We start from the raw sequence: 20,430 nt of genomic DNA on the forward strand, positions 1-20,430 counted from the left end.
GGCTCAGCCTCTGGGGCAGGCCCGGGGGAGGAAACCCGAGCAGCTCTGGGGTGCACTTCATGTCAGCACCTGGACAGCTGGGCAGCTGGATGCGGCCCCACCCCCTCCCAGGGCAGGGGGTAACCATCCCACTCCTGGGAGGACCAGACAAGGGCCCAGGCTGACAAGAGATTCAGCTCCCAGCTGGGGCAGCTTTATGCTCTGGTCAGTCCCCAGACCGTCAGACAACATGCGCTTCCCAGGGAACTGTCCGTTAAGGGGCACAAGTGTTTGTGGGGGCGTCCCTGAATGACGCTAGAGTAGCGGGGTACTTCGCTGTCCATCCAGCCAATTATGAGAGGGCAGTGTGGCTGTCAGGACCAATCTGGAAGCACTTACTCCCCTGGCCCTGGAAGCCTAGGGTTGTCATTTCCACGCTGTGCCCCCTGGCGGTCAACTGAGATAAACCTAGAGGGGACAGTAAAGATTTTTGAGAACAGCACCCCCTTCTACCACCCCAGTCCCACTCTCTTCCCTCCATGTGACATGGTAGGGTCTGGCTGGGCTGCACTGTCCCAGGAGATTTGGCATTAATACCAATTCCCCAATTCTAGGTCTGCCCAAGCCCCTTTGGGGTCGTAAACTAGTGCATAGGGTCACCAGACAGCTTGGATGAAGGGGTTCAGTTAACCCTGCTGGGACTTGCCTGGAGTCCAGCCTACCCAGTCCAGGGCACCAGGAAGAGCATTGCTTCCACTCTTTGTAATTGCCCGCCCAGGTGTGGAGCACTGTCACCTTTTGATCAGAGCAATTTTGACACAGCTCTGCTGACATAAATTACCTTTGCTCCTCCGGGTTTGGAACAAGCAGTTCACATGCCATTTTCAATGGAGATGGGAAGGGAGCTCAAGATCAGAGTGGGGACGGGAGAGGAATTTTACCATTTATCAAGATATGAGTTCAGGCACCTCATTTTTATATGAAAACACTTGCAGTGAGTAGGGGATTAAAGATTCTCACAGGCAAACTGTATATCTTCATCGCTAAAATGACAGGTGGGCAAGACGTCTCTGTAGTTCCTTCCAGCTGGCTTGAACATCCTGTTATTTTATGATGATGGGGCTTGCCTCTTCCCTGGGGTTCCTGAGAAGCCAGGGAGGCTGGGCTGGGTGAGGCTGGGTGAAGGTTGTTTGGGGGCACAGCCAAGGGGCCCTCAACCACGATCGGCAACACACCAGTGCTACCTCTCTCTGCTCATGGTGGGAGGAGACTTTAATTCCTCTCACTTTGCCAAGAACAGAGTTTGCAAGGTGTGGAGGAGGTAGGAAACAGCCCCCCCCCTGGACACAAGGAGAACTGGCTCCCTCCTCCCCTTCACCTCTGGGCAGGGCAGCTCAGTTCTAGGACCCCAGCGACCATTCTGTGGTGCTGCAGGGAGCAGCTAGAGTCAAGGAGCCTCGGCACCCATCAGACTCCCTAGCGTGCCATGGGGACAAGAAGATCCAGCTTGGTGTGCCCCTTAGCTCTAGGAAGATGCTCGTCGGTGGCCCTATCTCAGCCGACACGCCGGCCACAGCCTTGTGCAGCTGGCACCCCAGGTGCCTGATTGGTGCTCTAACACAAAAGCGTGGAGCGAGAACGTGTCCTGGTTTCCTCTGCGGCCCTTTCATGCCATCATCACCATCTTGCCAATTATCATGATGAAAGCCCTTCTGTTCCAGGGGTCGGGACCAGAGCTGGCCTGTCTCCTGGGCAGACATGCTGGCCGCGCCAGCCTTGGGGTGTGGACTGGTACATTCCAGAGCCCAGTATCCTCCAAGTTGCAATGAGGTAATATGTGAGACAAGATGGGGGCCACCAGACTCTGGTTACATGGTAGTGGTGAGGAGTCAGTGGTCCTGCCAGGATTCCAGAAACTTCAGAAGGAGGGGCAGAATAAGGGAAAGGTGAGGGGCCAGGAGGGTCAGGGTCAGGAGCCATGGTCCTAAGATGCTAGCTGTTATACCTCAGCTCTCACTGGCCAAGGGCAGGCCGAAATGCCCCTGTCCCAGCACCCCCAGCACCCTGTTCCCCTCCCCCCCATCATCCCTCCCCATTGACCACACATAGGTCCTGCTGCTTGCCGTTTTTATTTTCCTTGTGACAGACAGACAGACAGCTGCACAGACAGCTGGATGGCTGGGGGGATGGTCAGGACAACACGGGCAATAGGAACTGAATGGAAGGGAAATTTCATAAAAGTCAATAAATAAATAAATATGAATGGGAAGAAGGGTGAAGGCCACAGAGGGGCAGCGGGGACATCCTTGGGCCAGCAGAGTGCTCACAGCTGCATCCACTGGGACAGGAGAGCACTGGCTCCCGTAATCACTGCTTCCAGGCCCCAGTGCTCCAGGTTCTCCTTCTGGGATGCTGGCAGCTGGCCCACCTCACCCCACCCCACCTGAGTCCTCTCCTCTCCCTCCCCCACTTTGCTGCCCTCCCTCACGTGCTGGCTCTGGCTCCCTAGCGCTGTCTCCACGTCCTGTCCCCGCTCCACCAACACTCACTTCCAGCCCATGGCCCTGACACGCTGGGCTCCTTCCTCTTCCTCCTCTCCAGCTATTCATATCCTGCTAAGTTGGTTTCCCCCCAGATACATTGTCTCTCCCCCCCAGAACCTTCCTAGAGTCTCCTCTCCCTATCCCGTGGCTTCTTTTCCTTGTCTCTTACCCATTCCCTTCTTGCCCCTCTTCCCGCTTCCCTGCTCCCGTGCCCCCACCCCCACCCAGCCTGGCCCATGGGTCTCCCCCTCTGGCTCTGGCCGGGGTGGCATTGGCAAAGCCCAGGGCCTCTGTCCCTGCAGGTCCATGAGGTAACGGCCCGGCTGGATGTTGCTGCTGGTGGTGTCCGAAGCCCTGGGCCCACCCGGCTCAGTAGGGGCCCTGGAATGTCCCGTGGCCTCAGTGGAGCCCCGAGTTGAAGCCCGAGGCCAGGCTGTGGTCCGAGCCGCTAGGGGCTGCCTGGGTAGGAGCGGAGCAGCACCTTGTGACGGGTGGCAGCCTCAGCCCGGCGGCGCCGCTGCTCGCCCAGAAACTCCTTGAGCCGGTTGGTGGTGAAGGTGAGTGTCTGGCGACGCAGCTTCATCAGGTAGGCATCCTGCAGCCAGGGGTGGGCCAGGCAGTCCTGCAGGGAGGGCCGGCTCCTGCCAGGCCGGCCAGGGAGAGTGAGCCTGGAAGGCTCCGCCCTCCCACGGATCCAAGTCCCGGTCCTGGATTCACATCCCTCAGGGAGCCAACTCTGGGGCTCGGTTTCCCCATCTCTGGAGCAGGGGCGGTGACTCTGCCCGCCTCACGGGGCTTAAAGGCATCAGTGGTGGAGAGAACAACCATTTAAAAGTAGTGGTGTATTAGTGGTGGCCGGGGAGGAATTGGGGTGGGGGGGGCTTCGGCTCAGGCTTGGCCAGGGTGGTCTGAGGCCGTGGGCAGGTAATGCCAGGTGGGTTGGCAAGTGTGGGGCCTACTCACCAGGGGTGTACCGAGAGGACCTTCCGCAAGAAGAGTGTGGCGCTTTGGGAGGTGTTAGGGTACAGCTGGAAGGCATCAAAGCGGCCCCCCACAATCCGAGCCTCTGTTTCCTGGGGGTCTGGCTCATAGAACGGGGAGCGTCCACTGAGCCTGTTGTGGAGACGGTTCAGTTGATGCATGCAGACCGAAGGTCAGCTCACAGCCCCAGGGGGACGTTAGTGTGGGGGTTCAGAAGGGCACAGTGCTCAGAGATAAGTCTACTGAGCCTGAGCTGGGCGTGTGCATTGTGTGCAGGGGAGGCTGTGAGTGGGGAGAGGGATGTAGGAGGAAGGTGGGTCCTAGGGGCACTCACATGATGTAAGTGAGCACACCCGCTCCCCAGATGTCCGTGGCGGAACCGATGGGCTCTCCCTTCACCATCTCAGGAGCTGACGGGAGACAGAGGCCAAGTTGAACCAGCTTCCTGATGGCAGGGGAGCGGGAGAGACAAGGGAGGCCCCTGGGGGCTGGGGGAGCAGGACAGTGCCCAGGTCACAAGACCATGGGCACAACCAGAGCAACAGGCCCTGGATCCAGCAGGTCGAATGGGAGTTGGGTGGCCCCCAGCGGAGATGTGGGCTGCCTGAGGAATCGGCCCAGGTACTGAATGGTGGGGTCCCCAGAACTGCAGAGGTACTGGGAACCAGGGCCACTAGCTCCCTCGGATCAGCCCTGAGGTAGGACGCCCATTCACAAAAAGCGTGGCCAACACCAAGGTTAAGAGCCTTTGAAATCAGCCTGGCTGGCTCTAATCCCAGGCCTGTCCTTCTAGCCGTGGGACGTTGGCAATGTACTAAACTTGTCTGGCTCTCCATTTCCTCATCTGTAAAGTGTGGCTTGTAGAATAACTCCCAGGAATAGAGATGATGAGCATAAAGTATTCAGTAGGTAGCTAAACGGTAGCTGGTTTACCTTATGTATATAGATTAATAATTGATCTCCTCTCTGTCCAATTTTATCAAATCCTGGCTCTACCATTTATAAACTGTCTGATATTGGACAAATACTTAACCTCACTGCACCTCTGTTTCGTCTGTAAAATGGGGGTAATGTTATGCCAATCTCTAGGGCTACTGAAAATATAATCCATGGCGGGTGTCTGGGTGGCTCAGTCAGTTAAGCGGCTGACTGTTGATTTCAGCTCAGGTCATGATCTCACGATTCGTGAGTTCAAACCCCGCATCAGGCTCTGTGCTGACAGTGTGGAGCTTGCTTGGGATTCTCTCTCTCCCCCTCTCTCTGCCCCTTCCCAACCCATGCTCTCATGCTCGCTCTCTCTCTCTCTCAGAAAAAATAAGCTTAAAAAAAGAAAAGAGAGAAAATGCATGGAAAGAACCGAATTCGTTGCTCACATATAGTAAGCGCTCAATAAATGGCATATACGTGAGTGAAGCAGAGTGAGCCCCGGCTTCCACCCCTCTGGTAGCACCCCAACCCCCGGCTGGCATGGCGCCCTCACCCATGAACTCCAGCGTGCCTGTGCGGTGGCCAAGGGGCCGCAGGGCCTGGGGGTTGTAGGGCTGGGCACTGCCGAAGTCCACAATCTTGAGGGCGTTGTCAGGGGCCAGCAGCAGGTTGTCGGGCTTGATGTCCAGGTGCAGCACGTGGCGGCCGTGGAGGTAGTCCAGGCCTTGTAGCAGCTGCACCACATAGGTGGCCACATCGTCCTCTGAATACCGGAACCTGGGGGGCCCGGGTGGAGCAGGTGACATCCCAGCTCAGCTGCCCCCACTTGCTCCCTGCTCCCCCAGGTCGCCGGGTTACCTGTCGCTGAGCCCACAGAGGAGCTCCCGGTTCCCGCAGCTCTCAGCAATGAGCACAAGGTAACGCGGGGTGATGTAGGCCTCGTGCAGGGACATGAGCCGTTCGTGGTGCAATGTCCGCAGCACTTCGTACTCCTGTAGGACGCGCCGCTTGCCCTCAGCCGCGTAGGGCACGATCTTGGCCACGAATGTCCGCCCGGTGGCGTTCTCCCGGCATGCACGCACTACACCGAAGCGGCCCCTATGTGTGTATGGGGGGGACACCACATGATCAGAGAAGAGGAGGTCGGGGAAGCAGGGACCCCCAGCAGCAAGTATGCAATGGTTCTGAGCGTGGCCTCTGAAGTTCAATCCTAGGAGCCTGGATGGGAGTCTCAGCTCTGCCACTTACTGGCTCTGTGCCTCAGGCAAATCCCATAACCTGTCCAACCTCAGTTTTCCTATCTGTGAAACGGCTGATGATAATAATGCAGTCTCTGTCTGTCTCTCAGGGTTGTGAAGATTAAATGGTATCATATGATTAAAGAGCTTAGCACAGTGCCTGGCAGAGAAAATCTGAATTTAATATGCCAGGCATCCAGATCTCAGTCCCTCCCCAACCCTGCCCAGGGCAACCTGATCTTCTTTCTGAATTGCTGTTCCCTACATCCCACCCACTCCCCCCTCCGTCCTCCGTCCCTTCCCCAGACCCACTTGCCTGGCCTTCTCCTCTAGGAAGGTGTAGGGTTTCTGAGGGGGCCCCTGTCGAAGAGTGGTGCCCTCTGGCCCAGGAGAGCTGGGGGGACCACCCACAGGGGAGGTGACCACCTCCTTGGCCGGGCTGAGGCTTCGCACAGTCACCTTGGTGGGCTCGGGAGGGGGCTCGGGGGCTGGGGGCTCAGGGGCTGGGGGTGCAGACACAAAGGAGGTTACCATATACAGAGGAGTAGAGGAAGACGCTGGTTTAACCCCTTGAGGGGTGGAGGCTGGGGTTGGGGTCCCAGTGTCAGGGATGGAAGACTTGGGCTCACTTGGGGTGGCCTGGGCACTGGGTGGGGCGGGCTCTGCTTGCTGGGCAGCCTGCAGGCCTCTGTGCTTTCGTGGGGGGGTTTGGGGTGGTGGACCCACGGCCTTGAGGGAGGACAAGGCCTGACTGGGGGGTGTTGGGGGACATGAGGGGCTGAGAGCGGCTGACTGAGGGGCTGGGGGAGCAGGAGCTGGGGTGGGAGTCTGGGATGGGGCCAGTGAGGTAGGAGAGTGAGGAGGCGGGGCCCTGGCTGGCCCTGAGGTAACAGGGGCGTCTTGGTGAGCAGCAGATGGCAGAACTGAGGAATCTAAGTGGAGAGAAAGAAAATCATCACCATGGTACCCCCGGGGCGAAACCATAGTTCTCTGGCCACCCCCCGTCCTGTCCCACTGACCTTGTGTGCCCCTGACGATGACCTTCTCGGAAGGGTTGCTGAAAGGCCCTTGCCCAGCACGGTTGGCACAGGCCACACGGAATCTCACGGTCACACCGATTGGCAGGTGGGTCACGTTGTAGTAACAGTCAGGGATGCCTGAGCTCACAGGGTGCCAGGCAGACTCCCCTGTAGGGCAGCATGGGGGAGGGGCTGAGGCCACAGAAGGGGTGGCCCAAGCTCCCAGGGCTATCTGTGAGGAGCCAGGGAGGGCAACTGTCTCCCGGGACCCGAGCACCTCCCAGCTCCCACCCCCTCTTCCGCCAGCCTGCCCCGTCCCTCACCATCCACCCGCCGCTCCAGCGTGTATGTGCAAGGTGCCCGGCTATCTCCTGGCTTCCAGAGCACCAACGCCGTGTCCTGGTAAGTCTGGGGCACCTCAGGAGGAGCTAACTTTCCTGGGATGCCTGGCAAGAGGAAGGGAGCCCCAGTGAGCCCCTGTGCCCCAGCTTAGGGACCCTCAAACCCTAGCCCACCATGTGCCATCGCTGCCCCCCTCAGTCCCTGCCCCTAGCTCACGGGCCACAGCCACGGTACAGGAGCTGGTGATGCTGCCCAGGACATTGGTGGCCGAGCACTCATAGAGCCCAGCATGTCGCTTGCCCACCCGGGGGATGCTTAGCAGCTGCCGTCCATCTTTGCAGGACACGATGATCACTGAGGGCTCTGATTGCAGGGACTGCTTGTCTGCGGGCCGGGAAGAGCAGAGGGGGCTGCTGAGTGAGACGGCTCCAGTCACCACCCCAGTCACCTCCCCAGTCACCACCTCCCCTGAGCATCCCCTGGCTGTGGGACCACTTGCCTGCCCGCTGTCTGTGACAGGAGGGTTCTCCTTACCTTTCATCCAGGAGATGTGGGGTGCAGGGCAGGCCGCTGGCAGACAGAGCAGGGTGGCTGCCTCTCCCTCCAGCAGCACCTGGTCCTTGAGTTTGATGTGGAAGACCGGAGGGAAATCTGCAGGGAGGACCAAGACAGCCATGGGTCTGCAGGAACCCCAGCTCACTTACCAAGGAGGGAAGGGAAGATGTGTGTGAGAGCGGGGGCTGCCAGCAGGAAGCAGAGTGAAAAGTTGTCCCTTCCCAGTCAGATGTGGGAAGGAGAACCCCAACGCCATGCCTTTGAGAATTTTCTTTAGGGTATCACCTCCTCTGGGTGTAGAACTAACTTTTTCTTTCGTTGACTATTGAAGATGCTTGGGAGCTACCTCATAATGTTTGTAAAGCGCTTGGAGTGGGGCCCGGAACTAAGTAAGTGTTCTGTAAGCATCTGCTAAATAAAGTAAAAACAAATATTGGAACACTATGCTGATTAAGATTTTGAAATACCCACTCCTGTGGGGCACCACAGGGCAAGTGAGAGGAGCCAGTGACTTGGGCACAGACTCCTGAGATTGAACATTATGTTCAATCAAAACGCGTCATCTCGAAAGATCCAAAGTCAAGGCAAACGGGGCAAACCCCGGAAGTGTGTCAGCCTCCCCGGCCCCTTACCCCACCTGGGGTCTGGGCACACAGTCCCAGACCTTGTATATACTCCTTCGGGTCAGCTAAGTAGCGAGAGCTTCTGCAGGGACAAGAGACAGTATCTGTATGACCTTGGACCATGTTTTGTCTGTAAATCGAGGAAAATCCTAACACAAAGCTTCTAGGCTGTGAGAATTAAAAGAGGTACGGAAAGTGCTTAGCATGTATCTAACATGTAATGAGTGCTCACAAATGTTAGCTTTTATTGTTGTCAGGATTACTATCCTGTTGATATGCCCAGTAGAGGAGCTAAGGCCAGACCCCCAGAGAAATAGGCTGTTTCAGCAAAGCTGGCTTCATAGCTGGCTGGTGAGTGCATCCAAGCCTGGGCTGTGGATGGGTCAAGGTCTTTGCCGCTGTACAGCCTGCCTGTGGGTCCTTGGTGTCCTGAGGATTTGCATTCCTGCTCCCTGGAAAGTCTCTTTAGAAAAATCCCAATCTGGTCGAGACCAATGCAGGGTGGGGTATGGGGTACATTTTTCTTTCTTTCTTTTTTTTTTTTTTAATTTTTTTTTTAATGTTTATTTATTTTTGAGACAGAGAGAGACAGAGCATGAACAGGGGAGGGGCAGAGAGAGAGGGAGACACAGAATCTGAAGTAGGCTCCAGGCTCTGAGCTGTCAGCACAGAGCCCGACGCTCTGTTTCATCGGTGGCCACCTCCAGGCAAAGTGAGGGTACTGGGGAGAGGGGAGAGGGAGGGGGGCCAGGAGGAGAGGTGAAAGGTGACCCCAGCTCAGCTCTGCCAGCCCCACCTCCATTCCCGCAGAGGCCAGCCCTAGTTGGTAAAGTGGACGGGGGACAGCCTTCTTCCTGCAGGGAGGGGGCAGAGGATGAGGTAAGGGGACACTGCCTCGGCAGAAAATCAGCTGCACAAGCAAAATGCAGCTGGGAGAGAAGCCCCAGTGGGAAGGAATCAGCTGTCCCTGGGCCTCGATGCTGGCTTATCTCTCTTTCCCTGCCTCTTCCACCCCTGCCCCCACCGGCTGGCCTCCTTCCCTCCCCTTTGCTCACTATAGGCCCTGCTGCCTTAAGAAAGACACCCCAGCTCCCCTGGCCAAAGATGGACACAGTCACCCTGCGTCCAGCGGAGGCACGGCTGGAACGGTGCTGAGGAGTTTTATCAGGAAACTGGGGAAGATCGGAGCGGTGACTGATAAAGATCCCGCACACAGCCGGGCTTGGTGGGCCTGCTCTTTTCTGCGTGCTGGTCTGGAAAAGCTGCCCTCCCCCCAAAAGCCTTTGCCTGTGGTCCTTGAAGAACGAGCCCTTTTCTGGTGGGGAACTGGGGTGACCCCAGGTGGAGAATACCTCTCTCCCTGCAGCCCCAGGATACTTGGGCAGAGAAACAGACCAGGGCATATGCCAAGTCCCCCACCCCTCAGCAAAGAGCCCTGAAGACTGCTTGTCCCCACACAAGTGCCTTCTGTGGGGGCAGGGAGGACAGGAAGGGGCAGCGAGGGTGTTCAGGGCTCTGGAGGAGTAGAGAATTGGGGGCACAGTCCAGATTGTGGGCCGCTGGGCTGGGAGAGAAAGAATGTCTTTGTACGTACACACATTTGGAGGGGGAGGCTAGCCAAAGAGAGGCATAAGTACGGTGTCCCAAAGCCACCCCTGGGTTCTGGCTACAGAGGACCGTGCAGTCCAACTCTCGGCTAGCATGGCTAAACCTGTTTCCTCACCCATAAAATAGGGATGATGATAAGAACAGTTCCTAAACAACGTGGGAAGGTTAGATGAGGCAGCGCTTGTACAGCACTTACTAGGACACTCAGCATTACTAGTCAACAGGATCAGTTAATGCTATTATTATTGTTGTTTTCCTGACTCTGGGTCCCTTCCACTACTGCCCAGCGTCCTCAAGGTGGGCTCCACCCAGCTATGACCGCTCCTGAGGCAGGGAGGGGGCTACTCACCCAGCAGGCCTCTATTACCTGATTCACTGCGCACATACTGGTGACCCAAATCCTCCTGGGCACTGGGAGAGAGGTTTGGCTGTGATAACCCCTTGTCCTTTCGCAGCCGAGAGAAGCCCCAGCGAAGCCGCCTCCGGCTTTCCCCAGGAGCTGTGAAGACCCAGGCCCATAAGCCCTGGCCCAACCACTGCCAGAAAGCTCCCACCTCCCTGAGGCCCTCAGCCCAGGGAAGTAGAGAACTTCTAGCCCCCACCGCAGCTTGCTCCCAAACCAGCCTCAGCCCCCTCTCCAGGACCTCCAGCTCCTCCTCCCAGAGCCTCCTTCCAGCCCTCCCACCCTCTTCCGGGCTCTGCACCTGTCATCGCAGCTCCACCCCACCCCCCACCCGCACGTGTTCACACATTTACCGGCCACTCTGCCCCCGTCCCTCACCCGAGGAGCCGGACGTAGCGCTGGCCTCGGAGCCCAGGGACTCTGCGGAAGGTGTGCTGGCGCCGGCCTGGGCCGCCAGCTGGTTGTGTGCGAGGCCGAGGCGCCGCAGACTCTCGCCCTCCGAGGTGGCCCTGCGCAGCCGTCCAAAAAGCGGCGTGCTGCGACCCGATGCGCCTCCTGAGTCCTCGCTGCTGCCGCTGCGCTGCAACCGGCTGGACAGCCGCTCGAGCGTGGAGCTGAGCCTCCTGCGCACGGCCAGCACCGGGGAGCCCCGCGCCGAGCTGCCGCCCTCCGAGCTCTCCCCGTCCCCACCGCGGGCCTCCCAGGCTGGGTGGCGCTGCGCGGGCGGGGTCCGCCGCAGACGCTGGGACAGCGACAGCGAGAGGCGGCGGACGAGGCCCGGCTCCCCGACCGCCCTGAGGTCTTGCACGGAGCGGGAACGCTCCGGCCGTCGCACCAGCTCCAGTGGCGTTCCTGCCGGGCTGGGCCGGTACATGCCGTCCTCCTCCTGGGCCCCGCGAAAGGGGCCGCGTTCCTCTGAGCGCGAGCGGCTCAGCAATCGCAGCCCCCGCGACAGGGGCGACTCACGGCTGCGCTTGAACTTGGCCTCGAATACAGCCTCTGACTCTAGGTTCTCGATGCTACTACTGAGACTGCTACCTGGCCTGCGGGGCACTGTGGGCACCCGGGCTTTCTCGGCTAGCACTGGGGGCGCCCCGGCTGAAGGCACGCGCTTCTCGGAGGCTCCCAGAGGTGGGGAGGCCACCCGGGCAAACACAGCAGGGTGGGGTCTGGGCTCTGATGGAGATGCCCCAGGGCTCTGCAGGGGGCCCGTCGTGTGACCTGACAGCTGGAGCGACTGCATGATCTGGGCATAAGGTGTGAGGGGGGCCACTGGGGTTTGCGGAGTCACAGAGGGCTGTGTGGGCTTGGGGGCTGGGACCGGCTCCAGCGTGGACTCTGGGGCCTTCTCCTGGGCAGTCTGGGGTGCCAAGGGCTGCGGGGCATCACTGGGTGTGGTGGTAGGAGGTTTCAAAGACTTGGGGACACTGGATTTGGGGGCACTGGGCCTCGCAGGGCTGGGTGGTTGGGCCTCACTGAGGGCAGACAAGGAGGGAGACTCCTGTAGCCTGCGGGCCCCAAGCCTGGCCACGGGGATCTCGAGGGGCGCCCCAGCACGGCGGTGCCTGCCCCGGGGCTCCGCCTCTCCCTGTGAGAAGCTGCTGCTCTTCTGCAGGCCCCGGGTCTCAGGTGGGGGCTGGTGTCGAGGGGCTGCCTCACTGGAGGCAGCCCGTGCCAGCCGGGGATCCCGGGCACGGTCCCCCAGGCTCTCTAGCAGGGGGCCCCTGAGGCCACTGACCTTGCCATCCTCAGGGCCTCCCCGCAACAGCCGCTGGCGCAGGGCCTGCAGCCTCTGGGCATACTCACCCTCACCCAGGCCTCCCCGGGTCAGGCGGGTGGCGCCCGGGCTGGGGCTTCGGCGCTGCGGCAGCTCCACAGAGGCTGCCTTGTGCAGGCCCCGGCCCGGCTCCCTCGGCCCGGCCTGGGGCAGGGCACTCTCAGCAGAGGTGCCCCTCCGGAGCTCTCTCCGCTGGGGGCTGGACCCAGCTTGGGGCTCCTGGCCTGGGGAGGGGAGGGCCTGAGGGCTGGGGGCCTCCTGGTCCTGAGAGGGGGCCCTTCCCTCCTCCTGCCAGTCCATGGGGGTGGCCATGCCAGCCTCTGGGGCGCCCAGGGCCTCATCCTCAGTGGGAATGTCGGTGAGGGACACCCGGGAACCCGAGAACTCAGGCTGCAGTGGCCGGGGCACTGAGGGCAGCTCCTCCAGCTCTTCCTCCTCAGAGTCAGAGGAAGATGAGAGCCCCCCACTGGGGGGTGGTCTTCTGGGTATGGCTACCCACACCCGCTCTGGGGGTGCCCGCAGCAGCTCAGGGATGGGGCGCAGCACCAGGTGGCACTTGTAGCTGATCTGGGAGCGCTGGAGACAAGGTACTAGAGTCAGACCTAAGAGGGACCCCTGAGGCCAGACTGACCCACTCAAGCCCACCTTAGCCCCAGGGGAGAAGATCCCAGGCAGGCGGAGGGTTGGGGAACGGGAGTGAAACTGGGGGTTGAGAGAATAAAAAGTAGATGAAGACAGACGAGTGGGGAGCGAGGGCACGTGATAGAAAAAAGGCAGGGTTCAAGAGAAAAACTGCGGAGCGAAAAGGTGGAAGGCACAGAGGCAGGGCCCAGGCAAACTCACCTGCCACCTCCGCCTGGAGAGGAACAGCTTTAAGTGATCCGTGCTCACCTCTGCGCCCTTGGCCTGTGTCTGCAAACCCAGGAAAGAGGGCCTGAGGAAAAGTCCTCTGTCAACCTAGACCCTCAAGGTTTGGCAACAGAGAGGCAAAGTCCACAGCAGGGGACAGTGGACTGGGCAGCATTGAGTCTGGGTTCCTAGGGGTCCCTTCCCCTTAGATCTGTCACGACTCCCACAGCCAAGGTGCCTAAGAATGACAAAATCCCTGAACCTAAGTGGAAGGGCAGAAAGTCAGTCAGTGGCTCTTCGTGTGGGTTTGGGGCTTACGCCAGGGCTCTTACACCGTCCTGGCACATTGGCTGTCCTCAGGAGCCTGCACTTGGGCCCCTGGCCTGGGCTCCACTCCCCAGCTCACCACCTGTCTCACGCAGAGCCGGCGTCCCAGACATCTAGAGCTTTGGTGGGCCAGACGGAGACAGATATTTCCCTCAGTCTCCCACCCAGGTGTCTGAAAAGGGCTCATTTATGATCTGAGAGACAAGGCTCATAATCCAAGGACGGATACCAGAATGACCTCAACCTTCAGTTGACCCAGCATAACACTCAATGGATGGTTTATTCAGTCACTCTTTCTGGGTCATATGCTGAACTCCACCCCTCTGCCCTGTGGTGCTGGGGTTTGAAGATGAATGAGTGAGAGTTCTGGCCACACAGAGCTCAAAACCAAGAGACCGGTCTAGCCGGGCCACCCACCAACCGCAGTGCGGGACACAGGCAGACACACAGGAGTGAGGAGGACCAGGGCTGGTCTTGAGAGCCAGGGAAAACCCTGATGACTTTGCTTATTAGCAAAACAGGAGTAAAAATGTCTTTCCATGCAGAGCTATTGTGAGGCTAACAGACCATATGGTTATAAATTGCCTCTCGCAGACTATACTGCACACAGTAGGTACTCAATAAACGGAGCTGTTAATAATGTTCTCTCCCCCCACCTCTTCTACCACAACTTTGCAAGAGACTCACTTTGAACCAAGGATGTTCTAGGGTCTCCTCTGCGGTAGGCCTCCTGTAAAGGAATGAAGGTTAAGAAGGGCTCCATCACTCATTCAGAGAGCCAGACAACACATGGGCAAACAGGGCCTGTAAGGAGTTGAGAGACTGAACATCTAAGGGCAGAGGCTGGGTCAGGAGTGGGGGGTGGCATGAGGGGACTCTGAGGGGTGGGGGGTTCCTCAGGACCCTGTACTCACAGCCGGTCCCGCACCAGCACTTTGATGAGGAAGCCCCGGGCCTCCCTGCTCAGGCTCAGAAATGTGGTCTCCTCGAAGGCCACGTTGTAGTTTCGAATGTTCATCAATGTCGTCCGATCGTTTTCCCCAACAAATGGGGAGATTCCTGTCAGACTGCAGAGGCAGAGAGGGCCAGCATGAGAGGTGGGCGGGGCCCTGGGCTGAGGCAGAGACTATGAGGGATGCCAGTGGGGACATGGGGCTGGGGACAGGTGGAGGCCCTGGGGCTCTGGGGAAGGCAGAGGCAGGGTGAATCCAAACAGAGGGCAGTCTTTCAGACTCTTGCCTGTCCTGCCGCCACCCCCCACTGCCAAATAGGTGAGGAGGCAGTACTGCTTTGAGACCTGAGCACCCAGCTGGGCCCTGCACCCATGCTTTAGAGGACCTATTTTGTCCCTCCTCCAGCCACGGCCTGTTCCTGAGGTGAAGAGTCTGTGCCCAGGGGATATGCCGCCCTGAGCCTGAGCCTCTTTCTTCTAGTGCCTGTTCTGAACACTCAGGGCCTTATAATACCCTGCCTAGATGGCACTGAGCCTGCACGGGCCTCTCTCTGTCCAGCCTCCCAAGCATGCTGCTAGCATGACCGCCCTTCACGGAGGAGCGTGGTGGCAGACAGAGCTTCGACTCGCAGCCCGAGGCATCCACATTCATGCACGTGAGGCCCCTGACAGTGCAGGGGGGAGAAAGAGAAGGGGTGGGCTGCAGGCCCTAAACTGCTCTCCTGCCCCAGGCTCTGCAAATGTTAGGGGTGGGCCTGCTAGGAGACCATTGGAAACTGGGTGTAGAGGGGTCCTTACCAGAGGAAGGCAACAACGCCCACAGGCCTGTGGGGAAAAGAGAGTAATCGAGGGGTAAGTGGACAGCCCGCCTCCCACTAGCAGTGAGCGGTTTTCTGCTACCGCTAATCTAGTGAGGAGTGTCCTCACTGGGACAAATGGGCACAGGGATGCCTCCTTCCAGGAGGCCTCTCAACCCAGAGGTCTCAAGGTCCCTGGAGGAGTCAAGGGTCATGGCAGGGCCAGCCCAGGAAGCACAGAGGAGTCTGGGAGCCAAAGAGCTGGCCTCCCTCACTGCGGGGAGGCAAGATGGCCACAGAGGGGGAAGTCCCCGCACCTAGGGGAGATCAGGAGCCAAGGATGGACAGGGAAGGCTACGGCCTTGAGTGACTGGGTCAACTCTGACTGATGAGGGGCAGGTAGAAACATGGTCAACAGACCTACTGTCAGAGGAGGAATCTGGGCTTAGTGAGGCTCCTCTCTGCCAGCGAGCAAGGCCCCAGCACGGCACTGAGGGAAGAGGCCCTGGCCCACCCGTGGCCCAGTATGCCAGCATTACCAGATGTCAGTGACTCCAGACACGGGGGTCTGATTGACAATCTCAGGTGCCACGAACTCAGGTGTGCCGTATTGGCAGTACTGGGGCTCTCCCGGGGTCAGCTCCTGGGCATTCCCAAAGTCACAGATCCTCACCTGCTCCTCACCCTCTGCGCCATCCCACACCATCAGATTCTCAGGCTGCAGAACACAAGGGAAGGCATGGGAGCTGAGTGAAGAGGGGGGGATGCCCCACTGCCTGCCTCCCACGGGGGCTGCCTGCTCCCCACCCCCGGCTGCACCTCACCTTGACATCCAAGTGCAGCACATGGTTCTGGTGCAGGTAGCATATTCCCTCGAGCACTTGTTGCATGTAGGCCCGGATCTGTGGAAACAGGAGGCCCAAAGTCCGCGGGGGCAAGGGTGGGGTATTAGGTTTGCTCACCACCAGAGCTGTGGCAAGAGATCAGGCCATGCCTGAGAAGTGGCCTTCAGATGGCCGGCTGGTGGAGGTAGCTGAAACATAGGTTTGGGGTTTCTGAGATCTGGGGCCTCCAAGTACAACTGTATAGGTTTGGCACAGCACAAATATAGGAGGGAGCCATTTACATTATAATAAGTAGAACTGTGCAGTGTACAATTTGTACAGCCCTCCATGGTGGGACAGCAGTGAGACTAAATAGAGTCGAGGTGGGGTGCCTCCCGAGAGAAATATCTGAGGAATGTTTATGGGGGGAAGACTGGGAAACAACACAGGTAGGGGCCAGTGGGCCTACTGAGATTTACAGAGGACTGTGCAAGTCCCAGCGTGGGAAGTCTGGTCCTGCCTGCCTAACAGTCCTCTCCACCACCACCCCTGGCCTATTCATGGGCATGGACGGCATGCCCAGGACCCACCCCTCAATTCTCAGAGCTCAGGTGGGTAACCACGGGTGCCCAACCTGACCCCTACCACCCACTGCCCTCACCTCAGACTCACACACGGTGGGTTTCCTGGCCATTCGCTCCAGCAGCTCCTCTGTGCATCTATGTCCCAGATCAAGGAGAACAGTGACAGCAGGGCCAATTCCTGGGCCCTCCCTGGGCAGTGCCCTCTACCCCTAGAGCTCAAGTCAGATCCCGGCTCTGCACAGAGTTCTCCTTCCCCTTAAAACATATGTAATACCAGTTCTGTGTTTCCACCCTTTCCCTATCATCTGGGTGCATAGATGGGACCACCCTGCTTGAACTCTCATTTGCTGTGGGGTCTCAGGCAAATCACCCAACCTCTCTGAGCCTAGGTTCCCTCGGGTGGAGAATGGGGATGACATCTTCACTCATACCCCTCCGTTAGCTATTTAAAAAGGCCAAGTTAGAGCAGAATTTTGTGGACCATGGATGGAATCTCTTGCCTCTTTTTGAGAATGACCCGTGACATTTAACAAATGGTCATTTTTCTGAGGTTTGGGCTCTTATAGTGCAGACTGGAAGGCTGGTGTGAAGGATATGGTCACCCTGCTAATGGGAGAGACAAGCTGACCACCTTATCACAGTGTGCCTCTGTTTAAACAGAGTTCTCATGGAAGGGCAAAATCTATTCTTCATGAAAACAACCTTTCAAATAAAACCAGTCCTGATGCTCATCTGAAATGGGGTCACTTCGAAAGTGGATATATTGGATCCACTTGGATATATTGTACTGTATTTCGTGTACACGCCTTTTGTTAGCCATGTGACCTTGGATGAGTTACTTAATCTCTCTATACTTCAGTTTTATCATCTGTAAAATGGGGATAAAAAAATTCCATGACATAGGTATACACGAGGATTAAATAGGTTAATATTGGCAAAACTTAGGAGCACTGCCAGGCACCCACTAAATGCTATGTAAGTTTAAGCTAAAAGGGGTGCCTGGGTGGCTTGGATGGTTGAGAGTCTGACTTCGGCACAGGTCATGATCTCTCAGTTCAAGAGTTCAAGCCCCACATCAGGCTGTGTGCTGACAGCTCAGAGCCTGGAGCCTGCTTCAGATTCTGTGCCCCTCTCACTCTCTGCCCCTCCCCCGCTCATCCTCTGTCTCTGTCTCTCTCTCTCTCTCAAGAATAAACATTAAAAAAAAAAATTTAGGGGCGCCTGGGTGGCGCAGTCGGTTAAGTGTCCGACTTCAGCCAGGTCACGATCTCGCGGTCCGGGAGTTCGAGCCCCGCGTCAGGCTCTGGGCTGATGGCTCAGAGCCTGGAGCCTGTTTCCGATTCTGTGTCTCCCTCTCTCTCTGCCCCTCCCCCATTCATGCTCTGTCTCTCTCTGTCTTAAAAATAAATAAACGTTGGAAAAAAAAATTAAAAAAAAAAATTTAAAAAGACAGGGGTGGGGGAGCTAAAAAGTGTTGTTTTTTGCAGAAGTCTCCAGACTCTACTCTGTAAAGTTCTGACAAGATGTCTTCAGAACTCCCAATCATCGATGGGAACATTTCCTAATAGGTGGTCAGCACCTCCTAAAGGTCAATGGGACCACTTTGTAAAGTATAAAACGTGTTGCTAATTGGCCACGTGTCCCCTACCCGCCCAGCCTATCCCAGGATACAGCTCGGTGACAATGACCAGTCCCCGACGCCTCTCAAAGGCCTCATGGAAGTAGAGGACGCAGTCGTGCTGGAGCCGGGCCAGCAGCCGGGCTTCCCGCCATGCTGATGCCTTTGGCTTGGCCTGGCTGGGGATGAACTTGGCTGCAAACTCCAGGCCGGAGCTTCGCTCCACCACGCGCCGCAGGTAGGAGAAGGCACCCCTGGGTGACGACACGGGGAGGTGAGGGGCTCCGTCATCGTCATCGAGGTAGCCCTGGCTCTCCAAGGCCTCCTAGCCTCAGACCCAGGCGCCCTCGGCTCCCAGGCTCGGCACTCTCTCCCGGGCCCCACACCTGCCGATCTCTTGATGGATGTCATAGAAGTCGCTGAGTCTCCTTCCTCGCTGTTCCTCGGCCTCCCCGGCCCCCTCTACTTCCATGGCTGTCTGGGCTGGGGAAGAGATGCCTGGTGTTAGGTGGGGGAAGGCAAGAGAGTAACGAGGGCAGAGACCGGGACAGGCAAGGCAGATGAAGGAGACAAAAGAGGACCAGAAATGTTGGGGGCCCGACGTGGGGTGCCGGCGCTGGAAGATAGTGGTGGTTTAAGAGGGAAGGGCCTGGTGAGTGGTTCCTGGCTGGGGGCTCACATGGCATTCCCGAGAATAAGCATTCTGCCTTTCTCCCTTCGCACTACAGCCCACCTGAACGCACAGCCAACTCTGCTTTGCAGGAGACTTCGCCAGCCAGGTTCCGTGCAGTGCAGGTATAGACGCCTCCATCCTGGGTCCCTGTGCTGAGCACCACCAGGGAGCACTCGCTCTCTTCATACACGAAGCTCACATGGCTACTCTCGGTCAGCAGCACCTCGTCCTGCAGAGTTGGCCGTCACCTCCAGCCCAGGCCTGGCTTTACCTCTACCTGGGACCCACCTTTATCTCCATGACTGAGACCCAGTCTCAGCCCTACCTCAAGGGCCAGGAACACTCCTACCCCATGGCTCGATATTATCGCTGCCCCAGGGGCCTTGCTCCCTTCAGCACCTGAAACTGGCTCCACTTTATTTCCCAGTAATAGCCCTGCACCACCCAGTTAGTCCCCTGGTTCCTGAAACACCCACGATTGTCACACGGCACCCTGGGTCCCATTTTCTTCTCCTAGCCACACCTCTGGCAGAACCTTTGTTCTTCTCTGTCCAGGCTCCCCTCCTCCTAAGGTTGCCCAGACCCCTCCTGTCCAGAAATCCCTCCTCCCTTACCCTCAGGCTCCCAGCCAGCCCCATGCTAGGACTCCCTGAGGCCTTTGTCACCCTCTGACCTTGTACCACATGATGTCTGGCAGTGGTTTCCCCTCAACCACTACAGCAAAGCGTGCGGTTTCCCCAGCCCCGACCTCCACGTCCTCCATGATGGACTCAAATCGAGGGGCCTCTGAAATACACAGGGGTGGGGTGAGGAAGGGAAGGTGACAACACTGAGGTCACGAGGGCGTGCCTTTTCAGTCCCTCTCCAAGCCCTCCCTCCCTCAGCGACAGGCTCAGGCAGAACACCAGAAGCCCCTACACCCCAGCACCCCACCCACCGGGGTCTCAAACTCGGCCCCTGGGAACACCAGAGTTCCTTGCCTGTAAATCCATATGTGATGTTCTCCAAATCCCAGAAAACCTAAGCCAGAGGGTGCAGCCTTGCTTTGCTGGACCCTCAGTGTTCATTTGCCAGCTCTGAAACTAGGAGATTTTGACACACAAAAGAAATCTGGATTTCCTGCCTCTCTTGAAAAAATCAGGATTGGCCATGCTGAGTGAGCCTCTTCCCTCACTGCATTAATGGGCTGGCGCAGAGTGGCTCGATGCTGCCCCCTGTGGGTGACCGCCCTTCTGCACAGCCCTACCTCGGGCTTTACTGTCCTGGGCCCCGGAAGGAGCTCAGGCTGTGACCCTGAATTAAATTCGCGGATGGCATTGCCCGTATCTTGACGTTTTCTCTCTGAATCTTGTTTAAATGTTTAAAGGGGCCTTTTGCCATCTGGGAGATGACAAGATGAACAAACAGATACCAATCCTCAGCTTTGCTCTCCCACATGTGACAGTGATTTCATTCTCTATGCATATCATGCGGTCATGTTATTTCCTGGCAGAGTGGCTTCTAATTCTCGGAATGGAATTAAATACCTATTCTAGCGTGCTTCACAGAGGAACCTGTGACTGCCCAGTGCCCCACCTCCTGAGCATGTTTGAGGGTCTCAGCTTTAAGAGGAGTGGGAGTGAGCAGGCCCTGAGGGAAGAACAGGGGCACAGGGCAGGGACCACCACCCATCACAGGCACCCAGTCTGACTTTGTAGAGATAAAAGGGGGGCACCCTGGGAGTGAAGAAGACCCTACCGTGGGGCAGATATGGAGGAAGGAGGCAATTCCACTTGCCCTGCCTGGGGGCTGGGGGGTCGTGGGCACAGTGG

The 20,430-nt window shown here is 58.0% G+C and overlaps 1 protein-coding gene across 2 annotated transcripts in view; it reads right to left on the bottom strand.

Moving 5' to 3' along the window:
* Window positions 1-2,970: 2,970 nt before the first annotated feature.
* The window catches only part of SPEG (striated muscle enriched protein kinase), a 55,672-nt gene continuing 38,212 nt past the window's right edge, over window positions 2,971-20,430 (bottom strand). For both annotated transcript variants that reach the window (XM_047085139.1, XM_047085138.1), the window contains 23 exons: window positions 19,293-19,405; window positions 18,680-18,848; window positions 18,333-18,429; window positions 18,000-18,200; window positions 16,406-16,463; window positions 15,745-15,822; window positions 15,460-15,638; window positions 14,922-14,948; window positions 14,086-14,238; window positions 13,859-13,901; window positions 12,839-12,907; window positions 10,597-12,571; window positions 10,183-10,314; window positions 7,564-7,680; window positions 7,246-7,413; window positions 7,011-7,133; window positions 6,688-6,855; window positions 5,985-6,600; window positions 5,289-5,528; window positions 4,984-5,207; window positions 3,838-3,913; window positions 3,486-3,635; window positions 2,971-3,163 (listed from right to left, as the gene is read on the bottom strand). In XM_047085139.1, coding sequence (XP_046941095.1) covers window positions 2,971-3,163; window positions 3,486-3,635; window positions 3,838-3,913; window positions 4,984-5,207; window positions 5,289-5,528; window positions 5,985-6,600; window positions 6,688-6,855; window positions 7,011-7,133; window positions 7,246-7,413; window positions 7,564-7,680; window positions 10,183-10,314; window positions 10,597-12,571; window positions 12,839-12,907; window positions 13,859-13,901; window positions 14,086-14,238; window positions 14,922-14,948; window positions 15,460-15,638; window positions 15,745-15,822; window positions 16,406-16,463; window positions 18,000-18,200; window positions 18,333-18,429; window positions 18,680-18,848; window positions 19,293-19,405 — 5,369 coding nt within the window. The remainder of the gene's footprint in view (window positions 3,164-3,485; window positions 3,636-3,837; window positions 3,914-4,983; window positions 5,208-5,288; window positions 5,529-5,984; window positions 6,601-6,687; window positions 6,856-7,010; window positions 7,134-7,245; window positions 7,414-7,563; window positions 7,681-10,182; window positions 10,315-10,596; window positions 12,572-12,838; window positions 12,908-13,858; window positions 13,902-14,085; window positions 14,239-14,921; window positions 14,949-15,459; window positions 15,639-15,744; window positions 15,823-16,405; window positions 16,464-17,999; window positions 18,201-18,332; window positions 18,430-18,679; window positions 18,849-19,292; window positions 19,406-20,430) is intronic.

Source organism: Lynx rufus, unplaced genomic scaffold (genome assembly GCF_022079265.1).
Source record: "Lynx rufus isolate CCGP_SWC_20201006 ecotype Redwood Valley unplaced genomic scaffold, mLynRuf1.p SCAF_2, whole genome shotgun sequence".
Classification (NCBI taxonomy): domain Eukaryota; kingdom Metazoa; phylum Chordata; class Mammalia; order Carnivora; family Felidae; genus Lynx; species Lynx rufus.